The sequence below is a fragment of the Telmatherina bonti genome (genome assembly GCF_933228915.1).
Source record: "Telmatherina bonti genome assembly, chromosome: 7".
In the NCBI taxonomy this organism is placed as follows: Eukaryota; Metazoa; Chordata; class Actinopteri; order Atheriniformes; family Telmatherinidae; genus Telmatherina; species Telmatherina bonti.
In genome coordinates this window covers 8,890,664-8,904,197 of record NC_136625.1, presented here as the reverse complement: position 1 = coordinate 8,904,197, position 13,534 = coordinate 8,890,664, and the positions used below count along the sequence as shown (strand labels likewise).

General features: G+C 39.4%; 1 protein-coding gene across 1 annotated transcript; it reads left to right on the top strand.

Annotated features, from left to right (window-relative positions):
• Window positions 1-9,332: 9,332 nt before the first annotated feature.
• On the top strand, window positions 9,333-11,087 carry LOC306758918 (tripartite motif-containing protein 16-like; the record flags this gene model as incomplete). Its single annotated transcript, XM_079244353.1, has 1 exon — window positions 9,333-11,087. The coding sequence occupies one exon, from the start codon at window positions 9,333-9,335 to the stop codon at window positions 11,043-11,045; it is 1,713 nt and encodes a 570-aa protein (XP_079100479.1). The 3' UTR covers window positions 11,046-11,087.
• Between the last annotated feature and the right edge of the window lie 2,447 nt (window positions 11,088-13,534).

Below are 13,534 nucleotides of genomic sequence, written 5' to 3'. Positions count from 1 at the left end.
AAAGCAGAGAAAAACCAGAGTCTGTTTTCTTTTCCAGAAACCTGCTGGGGACCAGCACAGCTTCACATTCTGCCATCACATCAGGTCCTTTTGAATTGATTTAAACTTGATTTTTTAGGTTAAGTTCCCTCATGTATACCCCCCCCCCCCCCTCCTCTGGTGTTTTTCATCCTGCTCCATGTTGTCACATGTTTTCCCACGTTGTCAAACTCACCCAGTTTTCTGCTTTAACCACCTCTGTCTGCTTCTTTTGTGTCTGTCTGATCCTTATTTAAAAACAAACTCTTCTGTTTTCTCCCATCTCAGCCGACTTTCACGCCACTCCATCCAAAATCCACCTCTCCATGTTGGTGCAGGGGGTCCAACACCATCTCCTGCATCAAACCCTGATCGACTAACAGCATCCGACTGAATTCAACTCTTGCACAACAATAAACTTATCAATTTCGTCTTCTCTCACCTGATGAACAAAGTTTTTGAAAGAAGAATCAGATTTTTATGCTCATAAAAGAAAAACATGTTTGCAACACAGCAGCATGAAATAAATAGGAAAATAAAAAGACTTACTTCTGCAGGATAAGATTTGTCTTCTGCTGTTGCTTTCAGTGATTAATTCTCCTTTCTGTAGAAAATCCACGGTTCAGCGCGTAGCTGTGTCACAATGTTTAATATTCACCACTCGGCCTGTTAGAAGCAGCTGAAACTCAGCATGTGTGTGAGGCTGACGGGCGTCTTCAGCCTGCAGGTGTTCATTAGACTCTCTGCGTCTTTAATTGGGCCCCTCCTCAGAGGCTGTGTGTTACGACGAGGCACCAGGCTGGTGTGTTCATATAGATAAACAAAGTTTAGCTGAAGATTCATGTTTGGATCTAAATTTGTCGGAGGAGCTCTTTGCATCCCACGAGCTTCGTCCTCGCTCGTTAGAAACCTCAACGCACCGGAGGGTTGATCACCGCTGGGGGGGGTCAAACCACGCGTCTGCAGTGTTTTAAGTTAGTGTGCATGCTTGACTGGCTGCATGTGCTCCTTAATCAGGAAGTTCTTTAGAAAACAAAAGCTGCAGCCTTAAAAAAAGTTCCAGTTGATTTGCAAAGGAAGTTTATTCCAACTCAACTTGCTGTCTGACTTGCATCCTTATCAGGCAGGAGCTGATGGGATTCCTTCAACCTGCGAGTCGATGGGATAAAAATCCCCCAGAAACATGAATGGATCAATCATTTATTAGTCATATTGACTGGTCCTGGCTTAAAGAGCTAAACCAGCCCTGGATGGTGAAATGGAGTCAAATCAAAAGCAACAGATTTCCAGATAGCTGTTCAGATGTTTTTATTTGTTGCCTTTCATGTGTCGTGTCATTAAAGGGGTGCTATGATGGTATTTGGAGTTTCCTGAGCTTTCTACAGTGTTACAGTGTTGAATCCTCATCAGACATGTGAACGACACTGTTTTTTATCACCTAAACGCATGTTTGAGTTTGAGTTTGAGTTCCAGCACTCTCTCCGTTCGGTTTCCATGGCGACGAAAAACGCGTCGTTTTAGAGAGTTTTTTCTACGTGGAAATCCTTGTGACGTCCCGGGGGATAAGGTTCGGTGATTGGTTGCCTTCTACTGGTTAACAAGGGCATGTACAAATACATCAGGCGGGTGGAAAACGTGGGATAAAGTTATTTCCAACGATGGCTGGTGAGTTTACCAAAGAGAGACATCCTGCTGCATTCGTTGCTGTGGGTTGCTGTTTTCCACTTCGTTTTCAGGCTCTGATTCAGGTTCCAACATGTAGGGCTGGATGCTATGTGTTGACATTGTAGTTTGTTTTTTTTATTGAGTTCATATCAGCCTAATCCTTCTGTTTATGAGACGTTACAATGACGGCGAAAGCAGGTGCGGTGCGCGCTCCCGATGTAGTGCAGTGGCGGGAGGCAGGGCTTAATGCGGAAGAGTCTCAATCCACTCGTTTTGCCCGCAGGCTGATCTGACAGCCTACGGAGAGGGTCGGTCTGAAGTAAATAAAGCCATTTGTGACAATAACTCCATTAATCCCAGCCAAGTCAAGTTTTTACGATGAACTCTAAAAAACAAATAATTGTATACAAAATAAAAAAAAGTGAAACAAATGTTTGTATCAAGTTTAATTCCAAACGGGTTGTATATTTTATTTTTGAAACATTTTGTTTCTAAAAATTAATTTTCAATCTGATATTGTTTTGTGAGTTTGAGATTTTATTCACTCGGTTTTAGAATCTAGCTATTTAATTTTAGATTTTTTTTCTGTCATTTTCCAAACCTCGTTCACAGTTTCAGAGTTTTATTTCACTTTGCTTTTTTGATATTTAACTTTCAGATTCCTGTTTTTCAGTTTCAAACTTTTGGCCCTGATGTGGCGTGTGGGCGGGGCTAATTATTTGTTTTTCAGAGTTCATCGTAAAAACTTGACTTTCGTTTTGAAATTAATTTTAATCAGTTTCAAACATTTTTTTCATATTAACAAACATATTGATTGATTTCGCTCCATAATTATCATGCCAAGGCTTTAATTAAATGAAAACAACTTTATTTATCACCTTTTAATCCAAATTAATCACAAAGTGCTTTACTAAAACATAAAACAAACGTGATCCTCCAGGACCTGGATTGAGGCGTCCTGCAGGTTTTCCAAGAGTCCCAGCTGCAACACACCTGATTCTAATCAATGTGTATCTAACAGACGTATGCAGAGCTGGTTTGATCTGGTTTTCATGACAGAGGAAATAAAGTCAGATTTAGAATGTGAATAAACCAGCCACTTAGTTCAGAATTAAGTTTAATTCCCAATTGATTTTTTTTCATTCAGAATCAGGTGTTTACGTGGTCATTTTCCACCAGAATTAACTTTTATTCAGAATCACTTCCATGTAAATGTGGCCATTGTGTATAATAAGCCTTTAACAGGTAATTATCCTACCAGGTTAATGATCTGAACAAACCTCAGGTTACTGGTATTACTGGATGGGGATAACTGGCACAAAGTCTTAAGTCCATCCACACGTGCACATGCTCACTGGAAACTCTCCAAGGCAGCGCACTTATTTCTGGAAATTACAGAACCAGAATGCAGAAACTAGAAAGGAATAATGACTAAACAAAAAGCCAGACGCACCGGTACGAGGCTATCTGGTGGATGGCAACAAAAACACCCCCGCCATCTTGTTTCCCAGTTTTCCCCATGTCTCCTCACATCTCGCTCCAGCCCAACAGAGACTCAAACAGAGGAAACAAGGACTCTGCTTTGCTCTGAAGCCACCATTTTAAGCCAATGTCAGTTTAATGTAACGAGTGAGACTTTGGGTGAGAAGCGCTTGAAAAAGCGTCTTTACGTCCTTCAGAAGTAAAATGCAGCAGAAGTGCTTCTGAAAACTGCTCTTTACTCTTAAGTGGTCTGACTTTCACCTCCGGATTGATCTCTGTGACCTTTACAATTCCAGCTTTTATTGCGGTCCTTTCTTTTATTTCTGGGGGAAAAAAGACGTACAGGCCCTTTAATGAGATTTCAGCTAAGCATTACAGCCATACTGGGTATAATGGAGATGAATGTTTACATTAATGGTGTCACACTGGTCCTGTTTCTCTGTGATCTGGTTTATCTACAAGAAATCCAAGAATAAAAGTTAATAAAAATAAAGAAGAACACCTTTAATGTAGGGGTCCTTAGACTCATCATCCCCGCAGAGTAAACTGCAGGTGGGCTGATTTATTAATAAAACGTTCTTCACAAGTGATCCGAAATAACTTGGTTTATCTGTTTTCACTGATCCATCAAGTCTGCCAAAGTTTCAGATCAGAGATGGTGGAAAAACTTTCTATAAATGTCCATTTGATGATCAGACGGAGCCGGTCTCGTTGTGGAGTCGCGCCTGCAGCTACAATTAAAGGAAATCCAATCCGTCAGATGGCTTGTGGAAAGCGCTTCACTGGGGACAGACTCATATAGAAGGTGAGGGACACGCAGGGCGTGTTTAGTGCTAATGAAACAAGGTTTTCAAGAGTTCAGCTCATGTAGAAGACTCCAGAGGGACGAAGAGCATCCTTATCTGCACAGTCTGTCAGAACGAGGGGAGGACACTAAGAGGAAGTTTTTTATTTCCAACTCATCATGTATCCAAGTTTAGAGCTCATGTCATTGAGGAATGAGTTGATGCGATGAGTACGGTTCTTTAATTGTCTTTTTATCCAGCAGAAGTGAAGAAAATTCATCCAAATAAACAGCTAACGAGCAGAAAATGAGTCTGCAGCCTTGTTAATGACTTTGTTTTTGTTCCTTCTCTGTCAGATGTCAAATCTGCAGCTTTACTTTTATTTGCTTTATTGTATTTGTTGGTATGCAGAATTCAAGCTGCATGTTTGTTCCCACAACCGCTTTTCACTGTTTTATGGAGCAAATCCTAAACTGATTTACAGAAAGAGTTTAAATGAAATAGTCTGTTTATGTTGCTATATCACAGCCTTCATACAGTTCCCAACAGCCTAGTCTCTGACATGCAACAATATTAATCCATAGAAAGAGTAAACTAACGTAAACATCATCATAAATCTGAAAGAAAGCAAAGTGTATCTGTTTAAGACTGATAGGACAGATTTAATGGGACTCTTAAAGCCTCATGTTGACCTTCATACTGATCTCATAGTTACACATATAAAGAGCAGAAAATATTTTCAGCATGATGGACTTGTGGATGCAAAGTTTCCTTATCTGCTCATGTGTTTGTACTGTGCAAATAAGCCTAACTCATAAACCCATCAGGCCAAAGTAAAAAAAAAAAAAAAAAAAAAAAAAAAAAAAAAGCATTATTATAACCCAATAAGAGTCCCTGAAATGTAATTTTTTTTTTTTTTTTTAATAATATATTATGGAACATAGTCAAACATAAAAGCAAATTTAGAACATCTGCAACTGGATGCAATCGGAACAACAGCTGAGTTAATACAGGATCAATGAAAAAAATCAAACGATAAAAAGAAAAAAGCAGGGAAAGTTGCTTTACACAAAGCTGATTGTGCTGTCCTCACAACACGTGTGAAGTTAGACAGCCAGCGAACAAAGCAGCAAATATTTTTTTAAAAAAGTTCTCCACACAAGGCTTGCTTTTCTTGTTTCTTACTGAAGATCTTTATGAATTATATTTGCATTTCCATTTTTTCTTTTGTAACTGAAACATACAGAAAAGAAAAACAAATTACTGGCTGACACACACATCTCAATGCTACAGTGGAAGTTGGTTGGCCTAGCTCAAACCTCACGTGCATATCACATTACCAACATATTTCTAGCAACAAAAATAATACCAACACATATGCCAGTGTTTTCTTAACATTAATACTTACAAAGACGAAGGTTTCCCAAGGTACAAGCGTATGAGGGTACATTTAGCGTGTTTATGAGCTGCTGCTTTACTTTCATCGTACCACGCAAAATACGTCAAAGACCTTTTCTATGTTAAGAGCGCTCACTCGCTCAGGTAACGGTATGATCGATATCACAAAGATTGTTTGCAATACAGATGTCTTACGCTGTCTAATTTTCGATTTTAACATATTTAACCCTTTTAAACATGAACTCATTCTTAATATTTATTAACTATGAACTCTTGTTTTTTAAACCTTATTTATATACATCATGAACATAGTAGAATTAGCACTGTCCTTGGCCAAAAGGCATGACACTGATTAAATATCAAATTAAATCATTTCAATGTGAAATTGAATATAAGCTGTCACATACTGAAGCATAACCTAATCAATAAAAAAGCACACCTAATAATTTAGGATCTGTCACACTCATAGAGATGAAGCACCCTAAACACACACACACACACACATCCCACGTTACATGAACCAACTCCTGTCTAGGGGTGGGAAAATCAAATCTAAAAAATCAAATATTGGGATTTTTTTGCTTCACAATTTTAAAATTGATTTTTTCTTTTTTTTTTTGGTTAAAAAAAATCAATTTTTTTTCAAATTAATAAAAATAATTATGATAAAATTTTTGTCATTTTAATTTATTTTTTTCTATCTTTTTACTTGTCTTCTTGGTCCTTATAGCAGCAGAATGATGGTCTGGCCACTGGGTTGTTTTTTCCTGATTGAAATTAAGAAAACTGACGAGCAAAAAATGTTTGTACATTTTTTATTGTTGTTAATCTACAAAAACCAGCAATATCCAAGAATCGTGAGAATCGCAATTTAAATCGAATCGGCACCCATAAATTTTTAATCGAATTAAATCGGGACGAAAACACATTATTACAGCACTACTCCAGTCCCTTACATCAGGCTTGATGCTGTGAGGAGGCAATATTTTGGGGATCCATCCACAGCAATTAGCCATGACCATGGAGGTCACCACCACAGGAACCACCCCAGTCATGGCCAGCCGGGTCGCACATCACAGCCATCAGGCTGCAGTGCAGGACGATGAGATACTTTATGGTCCATGAGGGGAAATTAGCTGTGGGCAGTGCAAGAAGGCTTCAAAGCCAAACATAGTTCCAAAAACACGTCACAGTGCAGACACAGTGCACCGATAACACTCACCATACGATGACATGGCATACTGATGCAGCACAGTACAGAAATAAGATTACATAATCCTGAATCCATATCAAGTCTGACATTTTACTGACGTTGACAAGCTGTTGCTGCTTTATTCTCTCATGTTACAGGAATCATGGAGAAGTTCTGTCAACTTAAAGCCAATTGTGTGATGAAGTGAGAGAAAGTTTGTTCTTTGGGCTCAGAAATGTTGATCATTTAAATATTTATGGCAGATAATTCTTTATATGAATCACATGATTGGTTAAAAAGCAAGATTTTCTCTGAACTGAGGAACATTTTACCTGCATGGATGTTTAAGTCATTAAGCTGCATGTTGTGTAAAATCCAGACTACAAATCAATCGCTTTGATTTGTGACTGATTGTCTAACAGGAGGAGTGAAGTGAAGGCAGAAAATGGTTGTTTTGCTATTTTAGATCTCCACCTCATTTGTTCAAAAAGCAGAAAGACTTCACTGCTCTGAGGTGGATCTTTGTAAGTTTTCATATTTATCTGTCTGAAACGAACCATCAGATTCATGCTGTTAAGTCTCATCCAGAGCGACGTAAACAACTGCAACTCCTGAAACTACCTGTGCAATTTAGTTGTTTTTTTTTTTCTCTATTTCAGACATTTTCCACTGGGAATAAAAATGAAAAATTCTCTTAATTTAGATGATAAATAAAACACAGAACCCTGGCTGCCAATTATTTTCTCTTTCTTTCTGCTACCGTTTCACAAAAATATTTACTTTTTATCAACATTTTAAATAAAAAGTTATCAAGAAAAGTGTTAGTTTCAAACTTTAGCAGCACAGCTAAAACCAATCTGCTGCTCATTTCTGTGGATTAAATACTTTTCTTCCTTTTTATCTATAAAATGTAATCTGGATTGTTCTTAAGAGATTTTCAAATAAGTTAAATTTTGTGTTATATTCTGTAAAATTAAGACTTTTTAAAGTTTTGCATTATGTACGATAATGTATATTTTATATTTTTTAAAATTATTTTAAAATTTATGGAAACTGAATCAAAATATGGGAATCCACATAAGGAAGGTCAGAGAGGTTTAGAGGAGCAACTGGAATGAGATGTTAGAGTCAGGAAAACGTCCAGCTTTCATTAAAACTGATGCTTTAGTAACGTATGGCATCAAAATATGCTCTACATACTGAAACACATCACTTTTTATCAGACAGTGTGTTGATCAGCAGGAATACAGAAACCAGATCAATAACCTGCAACCTGCTGCAGAGCAGAGCTGCAAACATCTGAAGATAAATGAAAATATTGATCAAGATAACAAGCTTTACATTTCCTGCTAAACGTATCTAACAGTGCAGAAGATGCAGACGTAGAGAAAACACACCAACACACACATTTTCCTCATGATCTTTACGTTTCAGTGGAGTTATTCCTCCTCCTGCTGGTTGAACACTGAATTACAACTTTTAATACTTTTTCTCATCAAATCCATCTTGACTGCAGCAACAGTTAATAATGAGATGAAAACAATCATTTCTGCACATCTTCCAGCAGAAGCTGCAGATCTCTGACTCTTATGCAGCTTTTAGTGGAAACTGTATAAGAATCAATGAGACGGAGAACCTTTTAAAACCTGATAAACATCAATAATGTGGATTTAAAGTGTGTATTTGTAGTTTTTATCAGAGTATCGTCTGCAGCTGGTTAGTTTGACCTCACATTCTCATCTCCTGCCTTTTATTTTATGACGTTATAGATGCTGTTTGTACATGTCGTCTGCACAGAGTACAAACTCCTCCCATGAATTTAGTTTATTCAGCAACACAACAGCTGTAGCAGCTGCTTTACAAAGTAGATTTAAGAACTGTTTACAATCACATGATGAATCCACAAAGTGTGTTTCAGGATCATTTAATAACCTCTTCAACAATCCTGCATTAATAAAGAATGGAAGTAAATCGTGTACTGTCCCTTTAAGAGTCATGTGTTTCCCTGTTACCTCCATGACGGATTTGCAAATATACAGATGTGTTAAACCAACGTTCTGATCTTAGTTTTCCAATATTTTCTGACTCCATAAGTCACGTTGTAGAACTTTGCTCTTGTTTATAATCTACCATGCTGTCCACAAAGGAGTGATTAACCCTTCTGAGGTCCTCTGATGGAGGACTGAATGATGGACTCACGAAGGTTCAGATCACACAGCATATTAAATAATATTCCATTTAATGATGAACATGTTTTATTCCAAAGCAGCTGGTTTTCCTTCAACCTGAACATCTTGTTTTTATGTCTGGACCTGAATAAACTGGAAGAACATCTGTGTCACATCCTGAACCTGATTCATTATCAGCAGCAACAGCAAAGTGTCTCCATTTCTTCCTCATAAAACACTGATAAAGTCTATTTCTAATGAATTTACACTTGAAGTTTACATGTTTATGTCAGTATCGTCTCTGTGGAGAGTCTCTGAAGCAGAACTGTAAACATACGAGAGGCTGAAACAGAAGCAGATCTGTTCAAAGTCTGCACTGATCCTGCAGATGAAGCATTTCATGTTACATGTTAGTTCCTGTAGCCGCTCCCAGCAGATATTTCCTTGTTCCCGCCCCTCCACAGATCTCTCTGCATCAGGATGGGTGTGAGCAACATGGTGGAACATGCAGCTGCTGCAAAGACTCATTTCCTGCTTCATGTGAGATCTGTTGCCCTGCAGAGCGCACAGATCCTTTCTGTTCAGAGAAAGTGAAACTGTTTGACACTTACTGCCGAGAGGAAAATGGCGCAGCAGGGAAATCAGCTGGACCGAGTGAAATTCTGCTGTTCCATCTGTCTGGATCTCCTGAAGGATCCGGTGACTATTCCCTGTGGACACAGCTACTGCATGGACTGTATTAAAAGCTTCTGGGATGGAGAGGATCAGAAGGGAATCTACAGCTGCCCTCAATGCAGGAAGACCTTCATACCGAGACCTGTCCTGGAGAAAAGCACCATATTGGCAGCTTTACTGGAAGATCTGAAGAAGACTGGACTCCAAGCTGCTCCTGCTGATCACTGCTATGCTGGACCTGAAGATGTGGCCTGTGATTTCTGCTCTGGAAGAAAACTGAAAGCCATCAAGTCCTGTTTATTCTGTCTGGCCTCTTACTGTGAGAAACACCTTCAGCCTCATTATGATGTGGTTCCATTCAAGAAACACCAGCTGGTGGAGCCCTCCAAGAACCTCCAGCAGAACATCTGCTCTCGTCATGATGAGGTGATGAAGATGTTCTGCCGTACTGATCAGAAGCGTATCTGTTATCTCTGCTCTGTGGATGATCATAAAGGCCACGACACGGTCTCAGCTGCAGCAGAAAGGACTGAGAGGCAGAGAGAGCTGGAGGTGAGTCGACAAGAAATCCAGCAGAGAATCCAGGACAGAGAGAAAGATGTGAAGCTGCTTCAACAGGAGGTGGAGGCCATCAATCACTCTGCTGATACAACAGTGGAGGACAGTGAGAAGATCTTCACTCAGCTGATCCATCTCATCCAGAAAAGAAGCTCTGATGTGAAGCAGCAGATCAGATCCCAGCAGGAAACTGAAGTGAGGCGAGTCAAAGAGCTTCAGGAGAAGCTGGAGCAGGAGATCACTGAGCTGAAGAGGAGAGACGCTGAGCTGAAGCAGCTCTCACACACAGAGGATCACACCCAGTTTCTACACAACTACCCCTCACTGTCAGCACTCAGTGAGTCTACACACTCATCCAGCATCAATATCCGTCCTCTCACACACTTTGAGGATGTGACAGCAGCTGTGTCAGAGCTCAGAGATAAACTACAGGACATCCTGACAGACAGATGGACAAACATCTCACTGGCAGTCACTGATCCAGATGTTTTACTGTCACAACCAGAACCAAAGAGCAGAGATGGATTCTTAAGATGTTCATGTGAAATCACACTGGATCCAAACACAGCACACACACAGCTGTTACTGTCAGAGGAGAACAGAAAGGTGACATTTGTTAAACAACATCAGTCTTATTCTAGTCATCCAAACAGATTGATGCCATATGTGTATCGACATCAGTCTTATTCTTATCATCCAGACAGATTCACTGTCCGGCATCAGGTTCTGAGTAGAGAGAGTCTGACTGGACGTTGTTACTGGGAGGTGGAAATGAGAGGAAATGTTTCTGTAGCAGTCGCATACAAGAATATCAGCAGAGCAGGACATGAAAGTGGATTTGCATGTAATGATAAATCTTGGTCATTAGATTGTGGCCAAAACAGTTTTATATTTTCCTACAACAAGATCAGAACCTCCATCTCAGGTCCTCGGTCCTCCAGAGTAGGAGTGTACCTGGATCACAGAGCAGGTATTCTGTCCTTCTACAGCGTCTCTGAAACCAGGACTCTCCTCCACAGAGTCCAGACCACATTCACTCAGCCGCTCTATGCTGGACTCTGGATCTGGCCTGGATCCAGTGCTGAGTTGTGTAAAGTGAAGTAAAGTTATTTTCTCTGCTTGTTGCTGAGAGTTCATTGTTGTGACGTCTCTGCTCTGCTGTTCTCTTGTTTATTTGACTTTTTTTATTTGCTGGTTTTTCTTGTGTTTCTTTCTCTTTGGAGGAAATCACTGCTAATGAGGATTTTTATTTCCATCAATATTTCTCCACATGAAAATCTGAACTTCTCTGTTCTCTAAATATGTGTTGAATATTTGTATTGATGTATTTGTATGTTGTTGTTTCTCTTCCACTTCATGGAGCCAAACAGAGAAATCAGCAGACCTTCCTTCATCACACATTATTTTACTCTCAACACTTTGGAAATGTAAAAATCATTTTCTACATGGAATTACTTTTAGTTGTTCTACAGATCAGATGTTGTTTTTCTAAATCAACAACAAATAAGGTATCTAATGATGAGATGTTCAGAAACACTCATTTCCAGGATGAGAAGAAATCAGATCATTCATCATGTTTAATGTCAGAACAAAGTCCATTTTTACAAACAAATAAACTTTGAAAAAATGAACAAAGTCTTTTGTTTTGTCTTCATTTCAGTGTTTCTGTGAAATCTGATGGAGAAAATATCAAACTAATATGAGGGAATAACTGAGCAGTTTTCCTGGAACAGCAGAAAGAAATAAAGTTTCCTTTATTCTCCATCTAACATGAAGAAGTCAGACTGTCTGGAAACTTACATCTCACATCTACAAGTTCTACTTCCAGCCTGAATTTAATGTTTAATAATCTGTCATTTCATTTAATTTCTCTTCAGATTTTCATCCCACATGATGACGAGTTGGAAACAGCTGCAGCAGCTTCACACACACCATCCGTCCAGTTTGCTTTCTAACTCTACAAACACTGAACGTCCTCAGTGAAACAGTCTGTGAGGCTTTGACCTGAACCTGGACAATAAATCCCACTTTAAAGCTTGTAAAACTACAGACAGTTTCTCCAGGAGATCCAGTCATCGTTCAAAGGTTGAAATTCACCAGGAGTGGAGAAGATCTTTGTTTTCAGCTTCGTTAATCTATAACACACTCTGCTCACACCTCTGCTGCAGAGAAATCACATGACTAAAACCAGGTTTTATTGCTCCATTCAACACATAAATACAATATATATTAATTAAACTAGTACATTTATGAACAGATATGTGAGTGAATATACTCAGTAAATTGTTTCCCTTTATTTCACCTACTTTATGAAAGTCATTATCTTGTCAATACTGACAGAATACTGACATGTCGGCGTGTTCAGGACAGGACCATCATCATACATGACCAGCTTGCTGCAGATTGCTCGTAGTGTCTGTCAGATGTAACTTCCTGTTTAATGAGGAAACATCCAGAGTTGAGCGGTTGCCTTGGCAACCACCTTTATCCAAACTCAAACACGGAATAACTTTGAGCCACACATGACCTGAAACTGGAGAGAAAAACATCTGAAAGCAGCAGGATTAAATCTTTAGGAGTTCTTTAAAATATAAAGTTTCTAAATCCTAAAAATGTTGTGATAAAAACCAAAATGGCCGACTTCCTGTTTGGTTTAATTAATGACTGATAAAAAACCGTTTGTAGGTTCTGACATGGTGAATGTGTGGAGAAAATATCATCCCTTATTATGAGCTGCAGAGTCCCAGCTGCTACATTAGCACTAGCAGGACTGAAGTTTTGGGTACTCCCTTTGAGGACTGAGGAGGGATGATTTGATCCCCTGCCTTGGAATGTGGTCGCTGATTAGTCACTATTGTTATCCAAAGATTCACCACTGAGCAGGCTTTGCAAATGGTTCTGAGTGAAACAAGCCTTTTTGACTCTGAAGCAGATGACATCGACCTTCAAGCAGAATCTGACTCGGAGCAGTCTTCGGAGGAAGATGCTCCCCCTCCCCTGAAAAAGAATCCTCGCCTGGGTACCACGGTAACAGAGACCACAAAAGATGGCACAGTTTGGCGTAAGGAAGAGGTTGGACGATGTCTGGATTTCACTCCTATTGAACCTTACGCCGCAGATGGAGAGCCAACACATGCAGCCAGAAAAAGGATCAAAACTTGTCTTCAAAGCTTTCTCTGTTTTCTCACTCACCAGACGCTTCGTATCATTCAAGTATGCACAATGGAGCATGCAAGGGAGACAGAGACTGTGGATTGGTTCATGGCTGTTCCACAATTGATGGCTTTCATTGCAGTTATCATCTGGTGACGAAGGTTCCATCATTGTCTGACAACTGGTCCGAGATGTATGGAAACGAAAATAGTTTTACATTTTACAACATTATCTATTAGAATTTCTTCCTCATTTACCAGAAAATTCCACGTTTTTTGCTTTTTCCCTGCAGAACCGTCATGGAAATGAGATGGATTAATATTTATCAGGGGTGTTCACCTGACCTTTTATAGGCAACACGTGGGCGTGACAAGATGTTCCCTCACGTGCGCAAAATTTCGTGTTGATCCTGATTAATAAAGTGAAACAGGCGCGGGACG